Consider the following 25,591-nt stretch of genomic DNA (forward strand, 5'->3'; position numbering starts at 1 on the left):
CCATAGATTATGCCCCCATATGCTGCCCCTATAAAATCCTCCATAGATTATGCCCCCATAAGATGCTCCATAGATTATTCCCCCATATGCTGCCCCCATAACATGCTCCATAGATTATTCCCCCATATGATGCCCCATAGATTATTCCCCCATATGCTGCCTCATAGATTATTCCCCCATATGCTGCCCCCATAAGATGCCCTATAGATTATGGCCCCATGTGCTGCCTCTGCTGCATTTAAAAATAAAAAAAAGACATACTCACATCTCTGTCGCTGGGGTCCAGGTGCCGGTGTAACTGCTGGCACCTGAGATACTCACCTGTCCTATGTCCATAGCTGCTTGCTGCTGTCTGGCACGTCATCTGTCAGTGACGTTCAGACTGCAGGGGGTGCGGCGCACACTAACCACGTCACCGTGCCATCTGCTGTCTGAATGTCACTGACAGATGACGTGCCAGACAGCAGCAAGCACCCATGGATGCAGGACAGGTGAGTATCACTATACTTACTCATCCTGGCGCTGTCTCTTCAGCCCCCAGCTTCTCGGCAATCTCCCTTCCTACCTTCAGCGGTCACATGGTACCGCTCATTAAAACTCATGAATATGCGCATATTCATGAGTTTAATGAGCGGTACCATGTGATCGCTGAAGGAAGGGAGATCGTGGAGAAGCTGGGGGCTACAAAGACAGCACCAGGACGGGTAAGTATGACCTGACACCTCCGACCCCCTGGTGTATATGACTCAAATATAAGCCGAGAGGAGGACTTTCAGTCCATTTAAATGGGCTGAAAATCTCGGCTGATATTCGAGTATATACGGCAAGTATTTTTTGCTCCTTTCGCTTGATATTGGTGCTGTATGGCGGTCATTGCTGCTATTTTGTGCCTGTATAGTGGTGCCTTGCAGCATGGGTGCAGCGAGGCCCCAAGTCACCTGTCCTGCTGATGCACTGTCGCAGTGGTGATGGTTGGCACATAGCACTGCAGATTTAACCCTTTTATGACCTATGAAGGTGTAAGGAGGAAGACGGGACTGCGAGTACCTGTGCTGATCCGGGCCCGGAACTGTTGAGGCTGCCTCCCATGTTGCCTGGGGAAGGAATGAGGAACAGGACCAACCTCATGACCCGGGTAGGAGGAGCAATATATAAACAAAAATGCGCGCAGCAGCGGCGTCTTTGGCACGAACAGGCAGCGTGCAGCTGGGTGAGTAGTGTTCTCCGTCTCCTGAGCACCAACGCTGCGATTTTCGGCTCCCGTGGCCACCAGCGGGAGTATAAGAGATAGAGGTGCCGAGCACCCAGAGACTGTGAGTACTGCACCCACGTGGAGGAGAGAAGGCTGAGTACCGGACATTCATTTGCAACCTTCCCTGTCACCTGCGCTACACCAGACCACAGTTAACTCCGAGAGTGCTGCAGCCCGGTTTGCTTTGGCTGCACAAGATCATGGACTAGGGGCTCAGTAGAAGGTACTAGAGACCGACCGCTGCCTCCAGAAGACGGATCATCGTTTTCCTCACCACAACCCCTGTGCGAACATCTGCAGAGGAGGAACACAAAATACATGATAAGTTTGATAACTGGACTGCTGTTATTCTGCATTTGTTGTGTCTGTTATCTACCCTCTAACCATTTATCTTGCTGCGAGGAGTTTAATACCCTGTTAGATTAGGCTAATTTCACATTAGCGTTTTTTTGCGCAGCGCATCGTACGCAATAGAAACACATGCAAAAAACGCATCATGTGTTTTTGCATGTGTTTGCGTTTTTTATGCGCATTTGTTCTCTAGGGGTTAAAACCAGTGTCTACACATTTTTTACGCCGAAAATACATGCGCACGAAAACAGATGAATGCATGTCCAAGCGCACACCTGCGTTCCCATAGACTGTAATGTGTTATTTTGTCGCATTTCGTGCACAAGCGTGCACATACTTTTTTTTTACGCCTTTCGGCGAACCCCAAAATGCAACAGGTTGCGTCTGGCGCGCCTAGGTGCACACCTTGAAAAACACATGTGCACGAAAACGCATACGAACGCGTGCAAGCGCAAGACCATGCGCACGCCATGTTAAACATAGGGACGCATGCACATGGACGTGCATGATGCGCTTCGCAAAAAAACACTAATGTGAAACCAGCCTTAAACTGTTACATTTGTTAACCCTTGCTCTGCCTCTCACTGCATCCTGCTTTGAAAGTATAGGTATGTCATTGGTTGCATTCCCCTCTTCGATGCGGGCTCATCGCCAGATATGATCAGCTATCATATGCCCATAACAGGTGTCGGTAGACTCACAATCCACCTGCAGCTGTTAACATGTTAAATGCTTCAACAATCTCTGACAGCAGTATTTAACATGCATGAGCTGGAAGCGTGTCACTAACCACGCCCATCAGCTCCCCTGTCACATGATTGCGGGGTACCGATGGGTTGGCATGACAACTGGGGGTCTGCAGGAGACCCCCATTCTTATCATTGATGATCTGCTATGAGTGCCGCCCTCTGGCTGGCATTCGTAGCAGATGATTATTTCTGCTACACATAGGAGAGCTTGAGCGTACTATGTGTAGTACAAGTGATCAGAAGATCGCAGCTTCAAGTCAACTAAGGAGACTGTTAAAGCCAATAAAAAAATTACAAAATTTAAAAATATAAAAAAATAAATAAAAGTTCAAATAACCCCCCTTTTGCCAAATTCAAAATAAAACAGTTAAAATTACACATATTTGGTATTGCTGAGTTCATAAACACCCGATAAATGAAAATATAAAAATTAATCCGATCAGTAAATGTCAAGGGAAAAAAAATGAAAATGCCAAAACTACACTTTTTTTTTGGTCTCCGCAACATTTCAATTACAAGCGATCAAAAGAAAAAAAATGCACAAAAAAAATAAGCCCTCAATGGAAGCGCTACGGGTCTCAGAAAATGGTGCCTTTTTCTTTAACAAACTTTGGATTTTTATTTTCACTGCTTAAATAAAAAACATATACAGGTTTGGTATATGCAAACTCATAATAACCTGAAGAATCGAATCATAATGTCAGGTTAGTTTTAGCATTTAGTGAACATGGTAAAAAAAAAAATTAATCGTAGAATTGCACTTTTTTTTTTTGCAATTTCTCTGCACTTTTTTCCCCCATTTTTCCAGTACACTATATGGTAAAATCAATGGTGTCATTCAAAAGTACAACTCGTCCCGCAAAAAAACAAAATGGTGGAGGGGATAAGGCTATAAAAAGTTAAGGCTATGTGCCCACGTTAGCGTTTTTAAACGCTCAGGAAACTGATCCCCTTCCCAGAAAACGCGCGTCTTTTGACGCGCGTTTTCTGGGAACATTGGGGAAGGCTAAAAACATTCAGCAATGCAGAAGTTAATGAGCATGCTGCATTTTTAGCCGCTAAGCGATTCCTGAGCGTTTAAGTACGCATGCATTGGCACAAAAAGCCAAAAGAGCATGCAAATTAATTTGAAGCTTCTTTTAAGTGTTTCTGCAGCATCTGATCCGGCACAAATGCTGTGGAAACGCTTAAAAAAAAACGCAACATGGTCACACAGCATTAGACCCACTGAGAGGTCTGTCATCATGACGTGGCAATGGGCTTCATACACTCTGATCAGGATGTTAAACAAAGAACCTAATGGTCAGTTTTATAAATTTTTTCCTAGTGGCGTTAGATCAACTTACAATTTTTGTATGTGCGGTCCAATACTTTTTCCTTCAGTTCAGCATGTACCATGGTCTGTCCCTTCTTTTTTTTTTTTTTCCTTTTTTCTTGGACCAGCACCTCTCCCATTTGGCACAGGTGTTTTTAATTAGCTGGAGACTGCAGGAGGGGTTCCACCTATTGTCTCAGTTGACAGTCTGAAAGCTTGTGTAAGGTGAGTTTTAACTCATTTATCTTGGTGCTGTGTGGTGGCCATTGTGGCTGTGGTTATGTACCTGTGTGTCCTGGAGTCATGAGAGCTCAGCCTTGCAGTATGGGTGCAGTGAGGCAGGTCACCCATCTTGCTGCAGTGGTGGTTGGTGCAAGGTGTAGCACCTTTTAAAGCTATAAAAAGTTAAGGGCCCACTGAGCGGTTCACTGTCACGTGGCAGTGGGCTTCATACATTCTGATCAGAACGTTAAACTAAGAAACTCATGTTAAGTTTTTGTGCAGTGGCATTATATGAATTTTGATTGTGTGGTCCATTTACCCCCCCCTCCCTCTTTTATTTTTCATTTTTCCTTCTACAGTTCAGCATACTAAATGCATGTATTCTTAGCGTGCTTAGTTTACTTTCTGTATTTTGGAATCCTCCATTTAATGTACAGGTCTGATACATTTTGGCATTGTGTAACTGACTTTGGGAATATTGTGAAATGTATGTATTATTACAATGCATTCGGCGGCAGCCTACAGTCTTATTTGTGACATCACAATGTAAAAAGCGCTATAGCATTGCTAACAGTTGAATAGTAACAATAAAACGAGGTGTGGAATAATTGTTTGGGCCTGAGGATAAAGTATGGTATTGTTCTGAGGCTGAATTTTGATTACTGGTGCACTTTTTTTTTTTTTGTGTATGGCTCTCTTTAACCCTTTCCATATCAGTCTTAAAAATCTTTCATCCTGGGTATAAAGGTCAGGGTACAGAAGAACTTGCAATCACCGCATTGGCTCTGTGTTCTGCATTACATCTGTAAATAGGCTAGCATAAGAGTTTGGGAAATACTTTTTCCCTGTGCTATCCATCTGGATGTATTAAGTTAATAAATGTTGTCTCTGACGTTCATTAACCCCTTAATGACCCCAGCTTTTTTTCGGTTTTCACTCCCCTTCATTCCAGAGCCATAACTTTTTTTTATTTTTCCATCAATCTGGCCATGTGAGGGCTTATTTTTTGCGCGCCGAGCTGACGTTTTTAAGGATACCATTTATGTGTTGATTTGATCTTTTGATCGCCCGTTATTGCATTTTAATGCAATGTCGCGGCGACCCAAAAAATTTAATTCTGGCGTTTTGATTCTCTTTCCCGTTACGCCGTTTAGCGATCAGGTTAATCTTTTTTTTTTTTTTTTTTTTTTTTTTTTTTTTTTTTTAATGAGGCAAAGGGGGGGGGGGTGATTTAAACTTCTATATTTTTTTTCATATTTTTATAAACTTTTTTTTTTTTTTTTTTCTTTTCATTTTGGCATGCTTCAATAGCTTCCATGGGAGGCAAGAAGCTGCCATAACTCTATCGCCAGTGCTACAGATAGGCGATGATTAGATCACCTATATGTAGCAGAAATACAGCATTGCTATGAGCGCTGACCACAGGGTGGCGCTCATACCAATCATGCTTCAACAACCATAGTGGTCTCCTGGAGACCTGTGGTTGTTATGCCAATGCATCGCTGACCCCCGATCACGTAACGGGGGGCAGCAATGCACGTACTTCTGGCCCGGTGGCCGGAAGCACTTGTTAAATGCCGCTGTCAGCGTTTGACAGTGGCATTTAACTAGTTAATAGGCGCGGGTGGATCGCGATTCCACCTGCGCCTATTGCAGGCACATGTCAGCTGTTCAAAACAGCTTACATTTCCTGGCTTTGATGTGGGCTCACCGCCGGAGCCCTCATCCAAGCATGGGATGTGACCTTGGACTTACTATTGCATCCAAGGTCAGAAAGGGGGTTTGGCCTTCTTCAAGTCCATTGAGGGTGGGGAGTACTATTAGCCAGTCCCTCCAAAAGCAAAAGAGGGGTGTGACATGACAGCATTTAATCTTAATTATGCCATGTATACTTTCAGTGGGCTAGGAGACGGACTGTTGTTCTTGAGTCTGAACATACTCTTGTTGAAAAGTAATCAGCAGCCAATTATATTAGCTTCTACAGTTTGTGTTGCTATCTTTGTAGGAGATATCTAATGTTTGCTAATGCTTATTACCATTATATAATTCTATGCAGTTTGTTGACCTGCGACACAGTGATTGACAAACTATGCATATAGTTTGAGTATTTAGTCAATGAGAATTAACCTCATCTGACCTTCCCACACCTGACCTGTGGATGATGGCCTGGAGAACATCTGTAGGTATAAAAAGGATCTCTATCCTTCCGAAATGAGATTCTGCATAACGGCCAAGTCACCATGGCTCAATCAAGAGAAATATAGACTTGACATTCTACAGGATGCCAGCTTAAGGGACCATGGCCACAGCTGGAGGAGCAGATCTGCTCCATAGACATTCACTGAATTCATGGAGACGTTCGGATAAGCCAGGTTGGGATGACCTCGTACCTCAATAGACTCTTGAATTCCTAAGCTTGTGGTTCCCTCATCTCTGTGGGTGCCTGCCAAAATCGAGGTGCCATTGGTGGGGGTAGTCGGCCCCGGAAGCCCCAAAGTCACAGCTGCTCTAATCCCAGAGAGTCAGCCGAAGGGTGAGACTCTGTAATTTGCACCATCTTGGGTATTTGCTGGGACTGTTATACATCTTATTGTCTGGTGGTGGTTCAATAAATTGTTGCCACGCTGTTTTCCCCTTTCCCTGTGTTTTCTGAGTGATATTCTGCCTATAGGAAAGGGTGTACGAGTGTTAAGTAGCATGAGTTCAGGTCCATGTGGGGTTTTCACAAGACAGCCAGACCAGTGGATGAGGGCTCCCGTTAACCCCTGCATTTCCACAAGGTTTTTTTTTTTTTTGTTTTTTTTAAAGGAAGGACATTGACTTGCGATCGGATAGTTATCGGTTAGTTCATGCAAGATGGATCAGGCAGGTAGTAGTGGTGATTTTTCCCGGTCATAGGATTAGCAAGGTGTCCAATAAAATGCTTGATGGAATACTTGGTGCTCCTGTTAGTCCATGAAGATGGCTCATACTTGTTTCCCTTTCACTTTGATGACATTTTTAAGCATTGTCTGCAGTTGGGTCGTGTATCGCCAGTGGATTATAATGGCCATTATTTTAGAAATGGGACTGCTACTGAGGCTATGAGGTGAGGGCTGAGCAATTTTAAGTGGTGAAGTGGATGGGTAGGTGAGAATCTGCAAGATTCAGGTCTTATGTGTGGCCTAACGGTTATAAGTTTTTTGAGTTCTTTAAAAAAAAAAAAAAAAAATTCTGCTTTACATCTGCAAGCACTGGACCCCATCTAGTGTGGATTATGGGCCATTCTGTTTGTATTCTGGGTGGTGTTGCGAGCCTTGGTTAGGCAGTCGGGCAGGCAACTGGAAATTTCGTGGGAGGCGGCCATTTTCCAGTAGATCAGTAATCGGGATATGGTTTTTGATCAAATTCAGGTAGAAATTGACAGTTTGAGGCTAGATCGGACCCCCAAATATATTGGTACTGCACATCAGGGGCAATTACTTGGGGAGGAGGACTGTGTGAGAATTGGTTAGGGACATCAAATTTGATGTCTTTAGGCCATGGGCGATGTTTGCAAAAGTAATTACAGTTTGATTGGATATTATCCTGAGAGGTCTGATGAGGGGCTAGATCAACAAGGCTAGGATCAAACTTAATAGTGGTGAGTTGTTTAATGGTGAGGAACTGGGCAGTGACTGTGAGTCATGCAGCCTTGCAATCAGGTGAGGACGAATTCTGGAGGCGGGACGGTTTGCTTGAATTTGAAGAGGGATTTAAATGTTTAAGGGATGCAAAACACTTATTTTGGCAAAAAAGAGGGGGGGGCACAAAGTTGGTTGGTGGCAGAAAGGTGTGTGTGTGGTCGGTGAACAGTTAAGGTTCTGGACCCCCCAAATGGACTCAAGTGGTGGCGGCAGTGGATCCCCCTGAGGAAGGGCCCAGCGGTTAGTGGACTATATTCAAGTAAGCCAGGTTGGTTAGCAGGTACTTTTTGAGCTGATGATTAAACAGCTAGAGGTAAAATTCAAGCTAAGCAGTTGTGGATATACTGCCCATTGCCAATCAAAGACTTTGAGGCCAATCCTCCAATGTTAGGATTAAAGCGTTATATATTTTTTTTTTTTTTTTTTTTTTTATAATAAAAGGCTCCTGTGTCCAATTTAACCCACCTTGGTGTCAGAATGTTTATTTTGGGGGAAGGGGGAAGCTAGAAGTAATGTCATGTATGGTATTTCTCCTCTTCAGAGCAAGAAAGTGTACTTTCACTTTTTTTTTTTTTTTTTTTTTGTATGTGTACTAGCTGGTATTTTATAACTGCTAAATCTTGAGCTTACTACAGTCAATGTGATTTATTTCTTGTGTGGGCCAATCATCTGCAAAAGCAAGACCTTTTACATTGATCTGTGTACCCGATCAAACTTTCCAATGCAAGTCATTGGCAGTGCACCTTGGTGGTGGGGAATGATAAAACAGCACATGGATGTACTCTTTTGTACTGTCTATATTTTACTGTTTTCGCGGATGGAAAAGGAGAAAAAAAAAGTATGAAACAGGCTCAAGCCGTATTGACGTTTATAGCGCTGAAGTAGAACTTTCAGGCTGTGTGCCCACATTGCATTTTTTAAGTGTTTCCGCAGCGCTTTTATACAAGCATTTCTGCTGCGGAAACGCTTAAGAAAAGCATCTAATGTAATAGAATGGAAAACGCACACGTTGTGCTAATGGTGTGTTTTTTTTCCGCTGCGGAAATGCTTAGCGGAAAAAAACGCAGCATGTTCATTAATTGTGCGGAAACGCACGCGATTCCGCATACATACACTGCAATTGCAAAAACGCATAGGAAAACGCATGTCAAAATGCTTGACAATCGCGCCAAAAACGCGTGTCAAAAAGCGCATGTGTTTTCCCTGGCAAGGGCATGCGTTTCTGCTCAGGACAAAAACGCTTGAAAAACACTACGTGGGCACATAGTCTCAACATTGCTTTCTGTGTAGGCAAAGAAAGATGGCACACAGTGACGGGGAGAAAAAGCTAGAGCTCATTAATATGCAGGACTACATATGAAGAGCTCCTCATTGAGAGGGCTAGCTGAGCTGAGGCAGATAATGTAGTGCTTTATCAAAACTACCGCAAAAAGCCCTGCAAGTGGTCCAGTGCTGCAATTTGTGTCTTGGCCCTACTTCATGCTGCTCTACGATGGGGCAGCAAACACCTGGTGCAAATCCTTATAAATTTACTGTAGCTCTAAATTATTTTTGTTTTTTTATTTGTATAGAAAATTCCCATTAACATAGCTGGATTCTGCATATGTAATATGTAGAAGGATATGGAGCAACCACTATAAAAAAAAAAAAAAAAAAAAAAATACAAGATATTCCGCCCCTAATTCTCATGAATTGGTCTTTTAAAAAGGAAAGGAAATCCCCTTTTCTGCATGACCCTAACTCTTATTAGCCTAATTTTTTTGCTCAACAGAATATGCATAGGAAACACGCTTTTGATGCAATATGTTAATTCATCTAATTGAGCCATTAAACAACATGGTTCTAAATGAGTAGAAGATGAAATCTTGTGGCAAAGAATAGGTTAACACATAGCAAATATAATAGTGTGCTGAAGAGTGAAATCCCCCCCCCCACTAACAGTTCTACATGTTATGCGTGAGATGCACAATAAAGCTAAATTCATTATTATTGCACAGTATAACAATGAATAGAAGTGGCCTTTTCCTCTGATTTTCACTGATCTAGGTCCTGTATTCAGGGAGGGGAATTCCAAATCTACTAGTTGCCAAACTGAAGTCTGCATTTGGCAGTGAGGGCCGCCTCATGTTCCCCGCACAGCTGTGCCCTGCTGAGTAAGGATGGCCACCAAGCTTCGCTGTGTTATAATGCAGAGTATGGGGAATTCCAGAACACAATACTCTGCCAAGTGTCTGGAGAGTAAAACGTATATTCACAAATGGCCCTCTCTGTTCATAGGGAAAATGACTTGTGGTAATATAATCTCTAAATGTCCTTTGTTTGGTTATTGCACTTTGTAAAATAGGGATTTTCTTTTCCTTACCGCTCTGTTTGATGTGACCTTATTAAATAAGGAAATGATTCTTCAAAGCATTGCTGTACATACATTTTCAGGTACTTTGGTGTAAATATTAACATGATCTTTTTGATGACTTTATATTTCTATGGGTTATGAGAAATTACTTTCCTATTTGCAGAGCAAAACTGGCAAAAACCCAGTCATAATGGTCACCAGGAAAATCTGTCCCGGTGACTGTCACTCCAGGTCATTCTGCATTCAGTATCTCGGTACTTCAGCCGAATGCATGGGACTGACTCTATATAGACTGGATCTGTCACTATGGTCAAAGATCACTCCTGCGGAAGGTGAAGCACCCAAGTGAAAACTGCTCTGTATGCATATTTTAGGCCAAGTTCACACTAGGCGTTTTTTTCCATGTTTTTAATGCTATTTTTCAGCTGTGTTTTGCAGTATTTGCAAAGCCGATGAGATTTAAAAAATCTCAAGCACAGGTTTTTATTTGTCATCAGTATTTTGTGCTTTGCATGTCTTTTGGACATAGAACATGTCACTTCTTTCAGTGTTTCACCCAATGAAAGCAATTGGGTGATTGGAAAAAATCAAGTACCCAGTATATGGAACGCATTTAATTTTATTTTTCCAGGTTTACCATCTTGTCTTGGTCACCTGAGATGGTAGTGCTGGTTATAGACGTGTGAGACTACTCTAAATTTCTCGCATGTGTGACCCTGACCTTAAACAGAGTCTTACAAACTCAATGCACTGCCAGTGTGTGGCACCCCACGAGTTCGGTTGCCACAGTGGCCTTGCCTCCCTCCGGTTGGGGGGAGGTGATGTCATGCCTGGAAGCAAGGAAGGGATCCCCTTAAAAGGTAGTTTCAGCATGCAACACAGTTCCTGCTTCAGGCCAGCATGGGGAGCTCTGACCCGACTTCTGGAGAGCTGCTCTCTGGTCGGAAGCAGGAAGTTAGTGGTTAGTGCCTGAACAGGGTTGAGACAGGACGTGTGGAGAGGAGCTGGGAGAGGGGAGCTATAGCTGTGCTCACCCCCAGGCTTGAGTGCCAGAGACCAGGCCCCAGAGCCTGAGGGTGTGGGTACTAAAGCTCCAGCAGCAGAATCTGGAGGATCAAAGACCGCAGATCCTCTGTCCCCAACTGATACTCAATGACACAGCAGCATGTGTGAGCCGGAGACGCCAGATAGGAGGCAGGAAGAAGCTGTGGTGGTTGCAGACATAAGGCGGGCAACCGTTCCCCGTAAACCAACAATATGGTGGAAGTTGCCAGTTCAACTGTTGGGTCTTCTGAGTCTGGTTATTTTTTTAAAGACTTTTTTAAAAAATAAAAAATACAGGCCACCTATTGAACAGTCTGGTGTCGCTGGCAGACATCTGATGTTTGTGGCTTACAAATTGTGGCAATTACATTCAACTGTAGTTGTTGTTTGTTACCCTAGTTCTCTACACTATTTTGGGGTAAAAATACAGGCCACATATTGAACAGTGTAGAATCTTGGTAAAAATACTTCTGTTTCAAGTTGTTATGGCTGCTTCATGACTGTCTTAAATGCTTCAACTACTACCACAATCATCATCTTCTGCCTAGAGACTGCTGTTATTAATCATGCATGCTCCCATTCCTGTCATCACCATGCCCCTTTTCCTGATCACTTCATCCAACGATTCGTCTGCCAAATTTTTACTGAAAACATGAACCTTCCCAGCAGCAACAGTGTAGAAAACTACGTTACAGTTTTGCAAGGTGTTTGATGCCCCTAAAAAAAAAAAAAAAAATTATTTACACACTATGTTGATCTGTACCCCCAGGGGGAAATGTTTGTCAGCCCATACACTTAGTATATGGGCATTCCAAGTATAGATGAAACGCTCCTTTGAAATGTGACTTTTTTTATGAAACGCTCCCCCACTTTTCTTCCAAGGGGGTTGTGGTGAGTGCAAATTAGGGCCAGGCCTTGCATTCACTTCATGGACAAAATTTATGGTAATAAAAAAGAATAATAATGGAAACTATTGTTTCATGTGGCCATCCAGTACGTGGTTTCAAAGGTTTATTGGGGTGCATGTGACTTAGCAGCTGTGTTTGAACATAGCCCAAGTGGCGGAGGAACATTTTTGTTTTTGGCTTGGATAAGTCATTAACCTGGAAACTATGTTCCTTAACATTTTCCCAGCAAAATCCATTTTGGTTCAGTTTTTGTAGTTTTTTTGGCGACTGTAAAAAGGGCGTGAAACTCTGACAACGTTGTTTATAGCTGTGACCTAGGAGTGAGAAATGGTTCCAGGGGCAGTTGCCATGATGTTCCCGTGGCATTTTAGCAGTGTTTCCATCATTTTCTGATGATTTTAGACCTTGAAAGGACCACTGGGGGCGATCGCGGTAAAAATGCACTGGTCTGCCATAGACTTGCATTGGGTTCGTTGTTCTGTCCGAGTACCCAAGTATTCCAATTTGCACGACCCGAGCAACTAGCACCCGAGCATTTTGGTGCTCGCTCATCGAATCCTCATTTTAAACCTGATGGTGGAACTGAGTTTAAATGGAAGATCCACGTTGCTTCATGTTGTAGGAGCAACCTGCGTCGATCACCGCCTCTTTCATTGCCCGCTATTTTCTGTAGCCCAAAAAAATGGGTATTAGCGGGTTTGGTTTACCTTCATGCATGTTGAGAAATTGCATTGCAATGGGTGTTAGGATCTTACCCTTCTTGTGATCAGAATATGCTAGGTTAATGGTAGAGAGATGTTTTTGCACTCATTTTCTGAGCTCTTGTGAAGTTTGTCCCACGTAGACCTTATGACAGGGACAGACAATTGCATAGATTACATGACTTGCTTAGCAGTTGATATGTTGATGTAGCAAATGGTTCGAGTTGTCAAGAGGATTGATAAAACGATCTCTAGTGAGCCGCATGTACGGGCACACACTGCAGTGGCCCCGGGTGAATGAGCCACTGAGGCGAATACTTCGGTTGAGGCTGACCATGGGTAATGAAAAACTTACTTCTGTTGAGGATGTCACGTAGACTGGGAGCCCTTCTCGCAGTCATTAAGGGTTTTCAACTCACACAGGTAGAGGTTTGGGCATCCGTTGTAAGAATGTCCCAATGTTTCATTAAGATATTTCTCACCTGATTCCAACTTATGTTGTGCTCAGTGATGAACCTTAATGTGGAATCCTGTATATGAGGCCAAGATACAAGAAGGGCATCTTGGATGAAGGTTCTGGCCTGTTGGAATGCTTTTGAGATTCTCTTCCTGGGATAACCCCTCTGACAAAATCTCATGGCCAATGCTTTAGCTTGCTTCCTAAAGCGCTCATCCGATCTACAATTGCGATGAGTTTGAAGAAATTGCCCCACAGGGACACCATTCCGGTCACGTTGAAGATGGAAGCTCTGGAATTGGAGTTGGTTGTCAGTTTCCGATGGAGATTGGTAACAAGGTGACCCTCGCTCACGGAAATCCGGAGGTCCAGGAAAAAAATGGTGACACATACATAGGTGTATCCCACCTTCTTTCAACTGGACCAACTATTTTTGTCTAGTTTAGGATACTTTTCCTAACTCTTCTACATATTGCTATTCTTTAAGTTTCTTCATGACCTATTTACTTTTATTTTTCAATTTTTCTTTCCTTTTTTTTTTTTTTTTTTTTGCTTATTTTGGTTTTGTACCTCTATATTATTTTTATTTTATTTCATTTTATATATTTTTTACTTTTACATTCATATCTGGTAACCTAATTATTTATTGGGGTTTGATATTCATTTCAAACTGCTGCCTCTTCAGTTTTGGTCATTCATGTTTAAATCTATGCAATCCAAATATATTCTTTTGAGATTCACGCTTTTTCATACATTTATTATGAAAATTTCTTGATCTCCGATTCACACTGCCCCTGCTCAATTTATGGGTGTTTCGGACCTATTCTACACTTTTTTTTTTTTTTTCCTTCTTAAATATTTTATAATGCAGTGCGTGGCCCCTTAAATCTTGGCCATTAGCAGCCAATCCAACTTGAGTCCCATATCTTGTGCCCATACTATGCACAAGCGCATGCTTTATTTTTCTGTGCAGCCTCATGCTGCACATGTGCCTGCCACCCTCAGTCCTTTCCGGCGGCAGTGACCTTTTGATCATACGCAACTCGACGATGATGTCGCCCGCTCCCGGACATGCTTTGCGCTTGGGCATGTCCTTGCCTCCGCTCTGTGTTCACGATCCCGGGACAAACCCAATGGTAAATAATAATCATTTATTCGGTCATCCATGACAGCACCACCTGAGAGAGGGGATCCGCCCTCCAGGAACAGGAAATCCTACAGATACATAAGGGCGGCACCTCTCCCACGCATCAGTTGGTTTCCTGTTGGACAGGATTCCCTACTGATCATGCCATCATGGACGAAGGAATCCCCAGGCCAGCTGTCCGACTCAGGTAGCGGGGGGGTCTCCTACCTCGGGCAGTGCGGAGTCCCCTGGAAGCGCCACGGTGACCCGCGCAGGGTTTCACGGCAGTGTGCGGGGCAGGTGGGAGCGGGGTCCAGTGGATGCCTGTCTCCTGGGCCGGTGGGTAAGTAGGCTTCCCCCCCACCTGCCCCACCCATCCCCGCCCCCCCTCCCCAGGATTCTGGTCCTTGTCCCGGCTGCTACCGGCTCCCCTTGCCTGGATTGTGGTCGGGGCAATGCGGCTGCGCTTCGGTGGCGCTCGGGAGCACTATGTGTCGGCGGCGCTGGTGGTCTGCGCATCCTCGTGCGGGCCGGGGGTGGCACGGGTGAGAGGTGGGGCCGGTGGTCTGCGCGTCTTCGCACGCGCCCGGACCGGATGTGACGCAATGGGGGTGGGGCCGGTGGCCTGCGCATCCTCGCGTGACCGGACCGGAAGTGGCGCGGCGGGGGCAGGGCCAGTGACGTTGATGGCCTGCGCGCGCCCGGACCGGAAGTGGTGCTGCGGGGGCGGGGCTGGTGGCGCCGGACCGGAAGTCGGGTGCCGGCCGGCTTTCTCTCCCCGTGTGGCGCCGTCAGGGCGGGGAGGCACGGCATGCGGGGGGGTGGACGTTAGGGAAAATGGGGGGGGCAAAAATCAGCCCCTGGCCACGTCACCTGCGGACCCGGATTTCCGGGGGGAGAAAAAGGGCACAGATGCACTGCCGAGCGGCTTCAAGCTCAGAGGCAGGATGGACGAGCCAGAAGCTACCATGCCACAGCTGGACAAAGAGCAGGTAAATACCTCAGAGAGGTCCCAAACCAACTCCCAGCAAAAGAAGAAACGAACTGGACAATCCGGCCAAAGAAGTTCCTCCAGGCCGAATGATCCAGCTGGCCCCCCCCCCCCCGTGATGCGGTACCTACGCCTTCTGCTCAGGGTAAGAGATCTTCGTGAATGTGCCCTGATGCAGTGTTCCCCTTTGTTTTTCCTCCTATAGGGGAAGAAATGTACCGACAAGGCAAAAAACAGGAAATGCGCCCTTTGTAAATGCCCCTTGCCGGATGCCTACCCTAAGAGGCTGTGCCAGTCATGCAGACGGTAAAAAAAAAAGAGGCAAAAGGGGGGCGTAGTCCCAAAGAGTTACAAGCATACTTCCTTGCTCTGTCCCCCCTCCTGTAGGTGGCAGAAGAGACCCCTGACTTCGCTACAAGTCTAAGGGAGATAATCAGAGCGGGGGTTAAAGCCCTAAAATCCGTACCCCAGGGGGAGTCGTCTAGGAAGAGAAAGAGGGCGAGCTTCTCAGTCAGGCTCTTCAGCAGACCCTAGAGGGAGTGAAGACTCCTCAGAACCCTCCACCTCTGCATCCTCTTCAGAGGAAGACGCCAGCCGTTTCTGCCTAGGTCTTGACCAAGTGGACAAGCTAGTCAAGGCAGTTAGGGCTACCATGGGGGTAACAGACGCCAGACCTGAACGGTCAGCACAGGACCTAATGTTCGGGGGTTTAGACCCCAGGAAACGTAAGTCGTTCCTGTTAAAGGACAAGGTCCAAAATTTGATTAATAAAGAATGGAGGAAACCGGAAAGGAAAGGCTCCCTACAACCAGCCTTTAAACGGCGATATCCCTTTGAGGACCATGTGGTGAATAAATGGGACAAAGCCCCAAAATTGGATGCAGCAGTGGCTAAGGCGTCCAAAAAATCCACTATTCCCTTTGAGGACATGGTCTCTTTGAAAGATCCGCTGGATAAAAAGGCGGACTCCTACTTGAAAGGCACATGGGAAATGTCAGCTGGCGCCCTGAGACCGGCGGTCACAGCTACCTGCACGGCCAGATCTATGATGGTCTGGTTGGACCAATTAGAAACACAGCTAGTGGACAGAGTCTCGAGAGAGTCTATCTTAAAAACCCTATCTACCATACAGGATGCGGCAGCCTTTTTAGCCGATGCTTCAGCAGACTCTGCGAGAATTGCGGCCAAGGCTGCAGGGCTTTTGAATGCAGCCCGATGGGCTATATGGCTGAAATGCTGGCCCGGGGATATCCAGGCCAGATCCCGGCTTTGCTCTATCCCATGTGAGGGAGAATATTTATTCGGACCAGTCCTAGATGAACTCCTGGAGAAGGCTGGCGATGATAAAAAGAAATTCCCTTCCCTACCCACCACTTCCTATAGGCGTCCCTTTGCTAGGAAGAGATTTTTTTCAGAGGAGGTCATCCAGGGACCGGGGCAGATGGGAAGAAAAGAAAAGGTACCGGTTTTAAGTTTGGACGCCAAGAAGCATCCCGTGAGTCCAAAAAACCTCCCCATTGACTAGAGGCCCCGGTGGGAGGTAGACCATCGGCCTTCTACCCAGCCTGGTCGCGGATCTCGAACAGTAACTGGATCCTGGGGTTGGTGGCCACAGGCCTAAAGCTCGAATTTGCCTGTGTCCCCCAGAGCAGCTTTAGAGCCACTCCGCTTAGGTCTTCCTTGGCGGAACAGACTGCCCTAGAAACCGAAGTTATTGAACTATGCCAGAAGGGGGTACTGATAAAGGTACCAGGGGCAGAGAAGGGCGAAGGCTTCTACTCCCCCTTATTTTTGGTCCGTAAACCAGATAATTCCTACAGGACCATAATTAATCTGAAGGCGCTTAACAAATACCTAGTCATTCGACCTTTCAAAATGGAAACTATCAGCTCCACAATAAAGTTGCTGTTTGAAAATTGCTTTATGGTGGTATTGGATTTAAAGGACGCTTATTACCATATACCCATCTATGCGTCTCACCAGCGTTTCCTTAGAGTGGCAGTTCATTTGGAGGGGTTGTTGCAGCATTTCCAATATGTCGCCCTTCCCTTTGGTATAGCAGTTGCCCCCCGGGTATTCACTAAAGTTATAGCGGAGGTTATGGCCCATCTACGGGAGGCAGACATCCTAGTAATCCCCTACCTGGATGACTTCCTTATTGTAGGAAAAACAGCAGTCCATTGTCTGAATCAATTCCAGAAAGCAAAATTGGCTTTGGAAAGGTTGGGGTGGCTATTAAATATTAAAAAGTCCCATCTACAGCCCATGAAGGTCCAGCAGTTCTTGGGCTTAATCCTAGATTCACAGAATCAGGAATGTCGTCTTCCTCCCAACAAATTGGTCCGCCTACGTCAGCAGGTCTTGAACGCCTCCAATAGCCCTTCCATGTCTCTCAGGAAGGCAATGTCCCTCCTGGGCTCTCTCTCATCCTGCATCCCCGCGGTTCGGTGGGCCCAGTTCCATACAGGGGTGCTACAGAGCGAGGTTTTATGCCACCAAAAAATCCTGGGCGGGTATCTAGAAGGTCGGTTGACTCTGTCCCAACACACTTTGTTCTCATCTAGCCACCACTCAAGTGATCTCAATCTAGCCAGAGGGGTACCCTGGGAATATAACATAACCCGGGTAGTCACTATGGACGCAAGCCCTATGGGTTGGGGGGCCCACATGGGGGAAACCTTAATTCAGGACCTGTGGGATAGTCATCAGTTGGGAATGTCCTCCAACCTGAAAGAGCTAACAGCCGTAGAGCAGGCAGTTACACAAGAAGGTTTTTATCTACAGGGGCACCATGTTCGTATATTCTCCGACAATCAGGTCACCGTGGCTTACATCAACCACCAAGGCGGCACTCGGTCCAAGCCCCTGATGGAGGTAGCAGAACGGCAGTTCCAGTGGGCAGAGCAACATCTCCTGTCTTTAACAGCTCTGCACATAAAAAAACACCATGGCAGACTTCCTCAGCTGCAACCTCCTAAAGCAAGGAGAATGGTCCTTAAAAGCGTCCATCTTCAACCAGAGAGTACAAAAATGGGGACAGCCAGAAGTGGACCTCTTCGCCACCAGAGAGAACAGGAAGGTGCCTTGGTTCTGCTCCCTGAATCCTAGGGAGAACCCTCTGGCAGTAGATGATCTTTTAATCAAATGGGACTTCAGGCTAACATACGCCTTCCCTCCCCTGGCTCTACTACCCCTGGTGATGAGGAAAGTCAGGAAGGACAAAGCGAGGATTATAGTGATCGCCCCGTTTTGGCCCAGGAGGGCATGGTTCTCATGTCTGAGGACCATGTCGGTATCTGACCCTTGGGTCCCAGGGCCCAGTTTACCATCCTCAGGTAGCTGGCCTACATCTGACACTGGGGATTTTGAACGGGCACTGCTAAGAGAGAGAGGTTTTTCCCCGGCCCTAATTAACACCCTGCTTAAAAGCAGAAAGCCGGTTACAACAAAAATCTACGTCAGGATCTGGAAGAGATTCCTTCATAGCTCAGGGGTAGTAGCTGGACAGTCCACTCCCATAGCACAGATCTTAGAGTTCTTGCAAAAAGGTCTGGATATGGGACTCTCCACCAGCACCCTCAAGGTACAGGTGTTGGCTCTTGGGGTACTGTTCAACTGCAACATCGCCAATAACCATTGGATCAATAGGTTCATTAAAGCAACAGGCAGGTCCAGACCGTTAGTGAAAAATAAATTTATGCCATGGGATCTAAACCTAGTTCTTACAGCCATGATAGAGGCCCCGTTTGAACCTATATCAGCCTCCAGGAAAAACCTATCCCTTAAAGTGGCTCTCCTGGTGGCGTTGACATCTGCCCGTAGAGTGAGTGACATCCAAGCACTATCTAGACTCCCTCCTTACATACAATTCAGGGATGATAGGGTAATTCTTACACCTGATCCAGCATACCTGCCTAAAGTAGCCTCCAGTTTCCGTAGAACTCAGGAGATAGTTCTTCCATCCTTCCTCCCTAATCCCACGAACGATAAGGAAAGGAAATTACACACGCTAGACGTTAGGAGATGTCTCCTAGAGTACCTGACAGTTACCGACCCCTTGAAAAAAGGTAATGCCTTATTTATTTCCTATCAGGGCACTTAGAGCTTCAAAAAGTTCGCTAGCGAGATGGATTAGGGAGGCCATTTCTTTAGCATACACCTAAAAAGGCAAACCGGCCCCTGGCAGGCTGAGGGCGCATTCCACCAGGGCCATGGCAACTTCGTGGGCCGAGAGATCGGAGGTCTCAATCGACCAAATATGTAAGGCAGCTACTTGGTCCTCTCCGAGCACCTTTTTATAACCATTATAGACTAGACCTGGGTGCTTCCTCAGACCTCTCCTTTGGTGTAAGGGTTCTGCAGGCTGTAGTCCCTCCCTAAAGTATTTATTACTCTCTGTAATTCTCTCAGGTGGTGCTGTCATGGACGACTGAATAAAGTCGTAGTTACTCACCGGTTAACGGTATTTTATTCGGACTCCCATGACAGCACCACGGGAGAGAGGGGATCCGCCCTTTAGGAACAGGAAACCTACAGATACAAAAAGGGCGGCACCTCTCCCACGCATCAGTTGGTTTCCTGTTCCTGAAGGGACGGGATCCTACAGAAGACCAGGATCCCAGGCCGGCCGGCCGATACAGGTAGCGGGGGGGTCTCCTACCTCGGCCTGGTGCAGATCCCTGGAAGACGCCACGGTGGCCCAGGATGGGTAGCACGGCGGTGGCGTAGTCAGCAGGGAGCGGAGTCCGGAGGATGTCCGACTCCAGAATAAAGGCCGCCGCCGGTGAGTATGTTTCCCCCCGGGGGCCCCCGGATCCGGCGGCGCTGGTGCGGTGGCCGGCGCGCTGCGGGGGACGCTGCGACCGGGGAGCGCGGTATCCCGAAGATCCCGGGCGTCCCGCGTGACTTCCGGTCGGGCGGGGTCGTGGTGACGTCAGGGGGCGGCCGGAGGAGGTGCTTCCGGGTCGGCGGCGCCACTGTGCATGCACGAGAAAAACAAGATGGCGGCGCCCATCGCAAACGCCGATGAGCGTCTGCTCTCCGGCCGGGTTTGGAGCCAGCTGGGGAAGGGAGCCCTATTAGGGGGGAGGGGCGCGGCACGCATACTGCTGTCCGGAGGAGGGGTATATAGGCAGGGACCCGGGCAGGGTGCCTTGCCTTGGCCACATTATTGCGAGCAGTAATGGAGAGCGAGCAGGAGCAGCAGCAGCAGCGGTGGCAGCAGCAGCAGCAACGACGGCAGCAGCGACAAACATCTCTGCCGCCCCTGGATGACCTTCGGCAGGTCAAGCAGAAAAAGAAAGAGTCACGTGACAGTGAACGTGCGGGACGAAATGACCAGTCCAGCCATAAAAGCTCCTCTAAGCAGACAGGAGCATCGTCTGAGAAGAATCCCCCTCATCCTCCGGTACTTGAGAGTGGCACTGGTAAGTGATCTTCGTGAAAGTTCACTCAGTGACGGGGCCCCCCTTCTGTGCTTTATTCTAGGGGAAGAAGGCTTCAAGTAAAACTAAACACAGGGAATGCGCACTCTGTGCATGCCCATTACCGGACTCATGCCCCAAAAGATTGTGCCCCCCCTGTATTCAGCAGACAGTGGCGGAAGAGTCGCCCGCGGTAGCAGCGAGTTTGAGAGACATTGTTAGGGCAGAAATGAAGGAAACCCTAAAGTCACTGTCCCAGCCGGAAACTATAAAGGGCGGGGTCCCGGTGGAGTCCGATTCCTCGGCAGAATGGAGGAGAAGTAGAGACTCCCAGGCTTCATCTCCCTCGTCCTCCTCAGGAGAAGAGGACTCTGGGCGGTTTTGTCTGCCTCTTGACCGGGTAGACAAGCTGGTCAAAGCAGTCAGAGGGACAATGGAAGTAGAGGAGCCTAAGCCCCAATTATCCATGCAGGATGTCATGCTCAGGGGGCTGGAGCAGAGGAAGCATAGAGTCTTCCCGTTAAATCAGAAGATCCAGGATCTAATCCACAGAGAGTGGAAAAAAACAGATAAAAGAGGGTCGCTACCACCAGCCCTCAAATGCAGATATCCCTTCGACGATCCGGCAGTAAATACTTGGGACAAGGCCCCCAAATTAGATGCGGCCATTGCAAAGGCATCGAAAAGATCCTCGCTGCCCTTTGAGGACATGGGATCCCTTAAAGATCCCCTAGACAGGAAGGCAGACACCTTCCTTAAGAATACTTGGGAGATGGCAGCCGGTTCCTTAAGACCAGCAGTGGCGTCAACATGCACAGCCAGGTCCATGATGGTCTGGTTGGACCAGTTGGAGTCACAATTAAAACAGGGTACGTCAAGACAAACAATTCTTGGGGCCCTACCAACAATCCAAGAGGGAGCAGCCTTCCTAGCAGATGCCTCGGCGGATGCAGTAAGAATGGCAGCCAGAGCAGCAGGTCTCTCTAATGTGGCTCGTAGAGCCCTGTGGCTAAAGTGCTGGCAGGGAGACATTCAGACCAGGGCGAAGCTTTGTACTATTCCGTGTGAGGGGGAATATTTGTTCGGCGCAGTCCTGGACGAACTGCTTGAGAAGGCTGGGGACGACAAGAAAAAATTCCCAAATCTCTGGCCTACATCCTACCGACGCCCATTTGGTAGAAGGAGATTCTGTCTGGGGAGAAGGCCCAATTCTTCGCCTACTAGAGACCGTCCCAGATGGGAAGATAGAAGGAGAAGAGGTACGGGCTACATGTTTAGACGCTCGTCTAGAGATCAAAAGAGACAGAATCAATGACTAGCAATTCCCGTGGGAGGTAGACTATCATCCTTCCTTCCGGCATGGTCACAGATTACAAATAGTGACTGGGTGCGCAATGTAATATCCACCGGGCTTAGATTGGAGTTTACCCAGGTCCCACGGGATACCTTTAAATCCACTCCTTTAAGATCTTCACCCCTTGAACAAGCAGCTTTAGAAGCGGAGGTCTTGAGCCTATGCCAGAAAAACGTCCTGATAGAAGTTCCGGAAGCTGAGAGAGGAAGAGGGTTATTCCTGATCCAAAAACCTGATAAGACATTTAGAACGATCATTAACTTACGTTTCCTTAATAAGTTTTTGGTGAACCGTACTTTTAAGATGGAGTCCATCAATACGACAATAAAAATATTGTTTAAAGGGTGTTTTATGGCAGTCATAGATTTGAAAGATGCATACTATCATGTACCTATCCATGCAGACTTCCAGCAGTTCCTGAGGGTGGCGGTTTCAATAGACGGCACAGTCCGTCATTATCAATATAGAGCCCTTCCCTTTGGTCTCTCTGCAGCGCCCCGGGTATTTACAAAGATAGTGGCCGAAGTGATGGCGCATTTACGGGAGGTGGACATCCTGATTGTTCCATATTTGGATGATTTTTTAATTGTGGGAAAATCAGGGGGCCATTGTACATCCCAGATAGAAAGAGCTAAGTCCAGGTTAGAAAACCTCGGATGGATATTAAACTACGAGAAATCCCGACTCCAGCCCTCAAAAATACAAAAGTTTCTAGGCTTACTATTAAATTCAGAAACTCAGCAGTGTCTGTTGCCATTGGATAAAATGCAAAAGATACAGCAGCAGGTTCTTCGGGCGGTTGATAATCCTTCTATGACCCTCAGACAGGCCATGTCCCTGTTGGGATCTCTAACCTCATGCATCCCAGCAGTTAGGTGGGCACAATTCCATACTAGAGCCCTTCAGAAGGATGTCCTATTTAATAGCAGGGCCTTAAGACACTCCTTACAAGGTCAACTGTTGCTAAGCCCCTCGACTGTCACATCGCTTAGATGGTGGCTCGATGATGAGAACCTAGCCTCAGGGGTGCCCTGGATAACGCAGATAACCCGTGTTATAACCACAGACGCTAGTCCCTTCGGTTGGGGGGCCCATATGGGGGACATAGTGGTACAGGGACAGTGGGATTCTGATACGGAGATCTCATCCAACCAAAGAGAGCTATTGGCGATAGAGCAGGCAGTCAAAAAACTCATTATGTACCTACAGGGCCATCACGTGAGGATACTCTCGGACAACCAGGTAGCGGTAGCATATATCAACCACCAAGGTGGAACCCGCTCCGACGCCCTGATGCGGACAACAGAACGTCTCCTTCAAATAGCAGAGGGAAGTTTTCTATCTTTGACGACGCTCCACATCAGAGGAAAGGACAACGTAAAGGCAGACTTTCTAAGCCGCAAGGCTCTAAAGCAAGGAGAATGGGCTTTGAACAGGGATATTTACCACCAGATTGTCCGCAGATGGGGTCGGCCAGAGGTAGACCTCTTTGCCACCAGAGAGAACAGAAAAGAAAAATCGTTCTGCTCTCTGAATCCCAGGGAAAATCCACTAGCAGTGGACGCCCTCCTGATAAGATGGAACTTTTCTCTGGCATACGCCTTCCCGCCATTAAATCTTCTACCTCTGGTAGTAAGGAAGATCAGGGAAGATCGGGCAAGAGTCATATTAATTGCCCCCTTTTGGCCCAGGAGGACCTGGTTTGCATGGTTGAGGACCATGTCTGTATGCGATCCCTGGGTGCTGCCGAACCTTCCGGATCTCCTCTACCAGGGGCCAGTCAGCCACCCACAAGTAGCGAGACTCCATTTGACGGCGTGGTCTTTGAAAGGTCACTGTTAGAGGATAGAGGGTTCTCCAAGAAGTTAATTGACACCCTCCTAAAAAGCAGGAAATTGACTACCACTAACATTTATGCTAGGACCTGGAAGCGATTCCTGTCCACCTTTCAGTTTGACGCCAGAGACGGAATTCCCACGAAACATATTCTGGAATTTCTCCAGAAGGGTCTCGAATTGGGTCTCTCCACAAGTACATTAAAAGTACAAGTTTCAGCCTTAGGGGCCTTGTTTGCATGTGATATTGCCAATAACTATTGGGTAGCAAGGTTCATCAAAGCAGCGGCTAGATCGAGACCCATACACAAAGACAGATGTGTACCTTGGGACTTAAATTTAGTCCTTACGGCCTTGACAGAAAGACCATTTGAACCTCTGGATTCGGCCTCATTAAAAATTATATCTCTTAAGGCAGCTTTTCTAGTGGCGATAACATCCGCACGTAGAGTGAGCGACATACAGGCACTTTCCAGATTGCCCCCTTACACAGAGTTCTTACAGGATAGAGTAATCCTAAGGCCAGATCCAGCATACCTTCCCAAGGTAGCATCACAATTTCACAGGACACAAGAGATAGTTCTGCCTTCCTTCCTCCCTAATCCGACCAACCCTAAGGAGCAAAAACTTCAGGCATTAAATATTAGGAGATGCTTACTTAAATATTTAGCAGCCACGGATCCTTGGAAGAAGGAGAATGCATTATTCCTATCCTTCCAAGGTCCCAGGAAAGGTTGTAGGGTATCAAAACGCACATTAGCGAGGTGGATTAGGGAGGCTATCTCTCTTGCCTACACAGCAGGTGGAGGTCCGGCTCCGCAGAACCTGAGGGCGCATTCCACTCGTGCCATGGCATCATCTTGGGCAGAAAGATCTGGAGTGTCAATTGATCAGATATGTAAGGCGGCCACCTGGTCATCTCCTTCCACCTTTTTTAACCACTATCGATTAGATATGGGTGCCTCTTCAGATCTCACCTTCGGGCTAAGGGTGCTGCAGGCTGTAGTCCCGCCCTAAATTAGTTTACATCTCTGTAATTCTCTCGTGGTGCTGTCATGGGAGTCCGAATAAAGTATTAAGTTACGTACCGGTAACGGTATTTTTCGGAAGCCCATGACAGCACCCTTAGTTCCCTCCCTTGTTCACATATAGGGGTGCACTCCTTTAGAAGATTGTCCACAATTTACGGTATGTGGGAGATGGTGTAAAAAAAAAAAAAAAAAAAAATATATATATATATATATATTTCTGCTATATAGGGTAGATAGGTTGTATATATTATATGTTGTGTACTAACCATGGTAGCCTCTCAAGCTCTGTAAACCAACTGATGCGTGGGAGAGGTGCCGCCCTTTTTGTATCTGTAGGTTTCCTGTTCCTAAAGGGCGGATCCCCTCTCTCCCGTGGTGCTGTCATGGGCTTCCGAAAAATACCGTTACTGGTACGTAACTTAATACTTTTCGGAGTCCATTACAGCACCCGTATATTCCCTCCCTTTAGTTTAATTTGGGTGTGCACTTCTTCCTCTTATATAGAGTTGAGCGACTTTTGGTTTTTTAGGGTCGAGTTTCGTTTCGTGAAACCCGACTTTTCCAAAAGTCAGGTCGAGCAAGATCGGCCGATTATAGGGAAAAGTCGGGGTCGTCCCGAAACACGAAACCCAATGTAAGTCAATGGGGAATAAAAGTCGGCAGTGAGAGGAGGACAGGAAACACACCTACAGTGCCCATTTGAATGCCAAAAGCATCAATTCTTCTTACTTAAGCTTGTCAACCTTAATTAACTTCATAATACAAGTTACGCACTGAAAAATGGGGGTTATTTGGCTAAAGTTGTGGGGGGGTA

General features: G+C 46.7%; 1 protein-coding gene and 1 long non-coding RNA gene across 11 annotated transcripts in view; one reads left to right on the plus strand and one right to left on the minus strand.

Annotated features, from left to right (window-relative positions):
• Positions 1-3,841, minus strand: part of LOC141100740 (uncharacterized) — a 122,830-nt gene extending 118,989 nt beyond the window's left edge. For both annotated transcript variants that reach the window (XR_012234756.1, XR_012234757.1), the window contains exons 1-2: positions 3,699-3,841; positions 1,048-1,546 (exon numbers count right to left, since the gene is read on the minus strand). This is a non-coding gene — a long non-coding RNA (uncharacterized lncRNA). The remainder of the gene's footprint in view (positions 1-1,047; positions 1,547-3,698) is intronic.
• The window catches only part of TP63 (tumor protein p63), a 420,512-nt gene continuing 398,723 nt past the window's right edge, over positions 3,803-25,591 (plus strand). For 6 of the 9 annotated variants that reach the window (XM_073589414.1, XM_073589419.1, XM_073589415.1 and 3 more), the window contains exon 1: positions 3,977-4,044. In XM_073589414.1, coding sequence (XP_073445515.1) covers positions 3,992-4,044 — 53 coding nt within the window. In that variant the 5' untranslated portion in view covers positions 3,977-3,991. Of the gene's footprint in view, positions 3,893-3,956; positions 4,072-7,803; positions 7,823-25,591 lie in introns of those variants that run through there. The other 3 variants (XM_073589416.1, XM_073589417.1, XM_073589418.1) reach the window with 3 other exon arrangements.

This window comes from Dendrobates tinctorius, unplaced genomic scaffold (assembly GCF_039654945.1).
Source record: "Dendrobates tinctorius isolate UK_male_01 unplaced genomic scaffold, ASM3965494v1 ptg000107l, whole genome shotgun sequence".
Taxonomy (NCBI): Eukaryota; Metazoa; Chordata; class Amphibia; order Anura; family Dendrobatidae; genus Dendrobates; species Dendrobates tinctorius.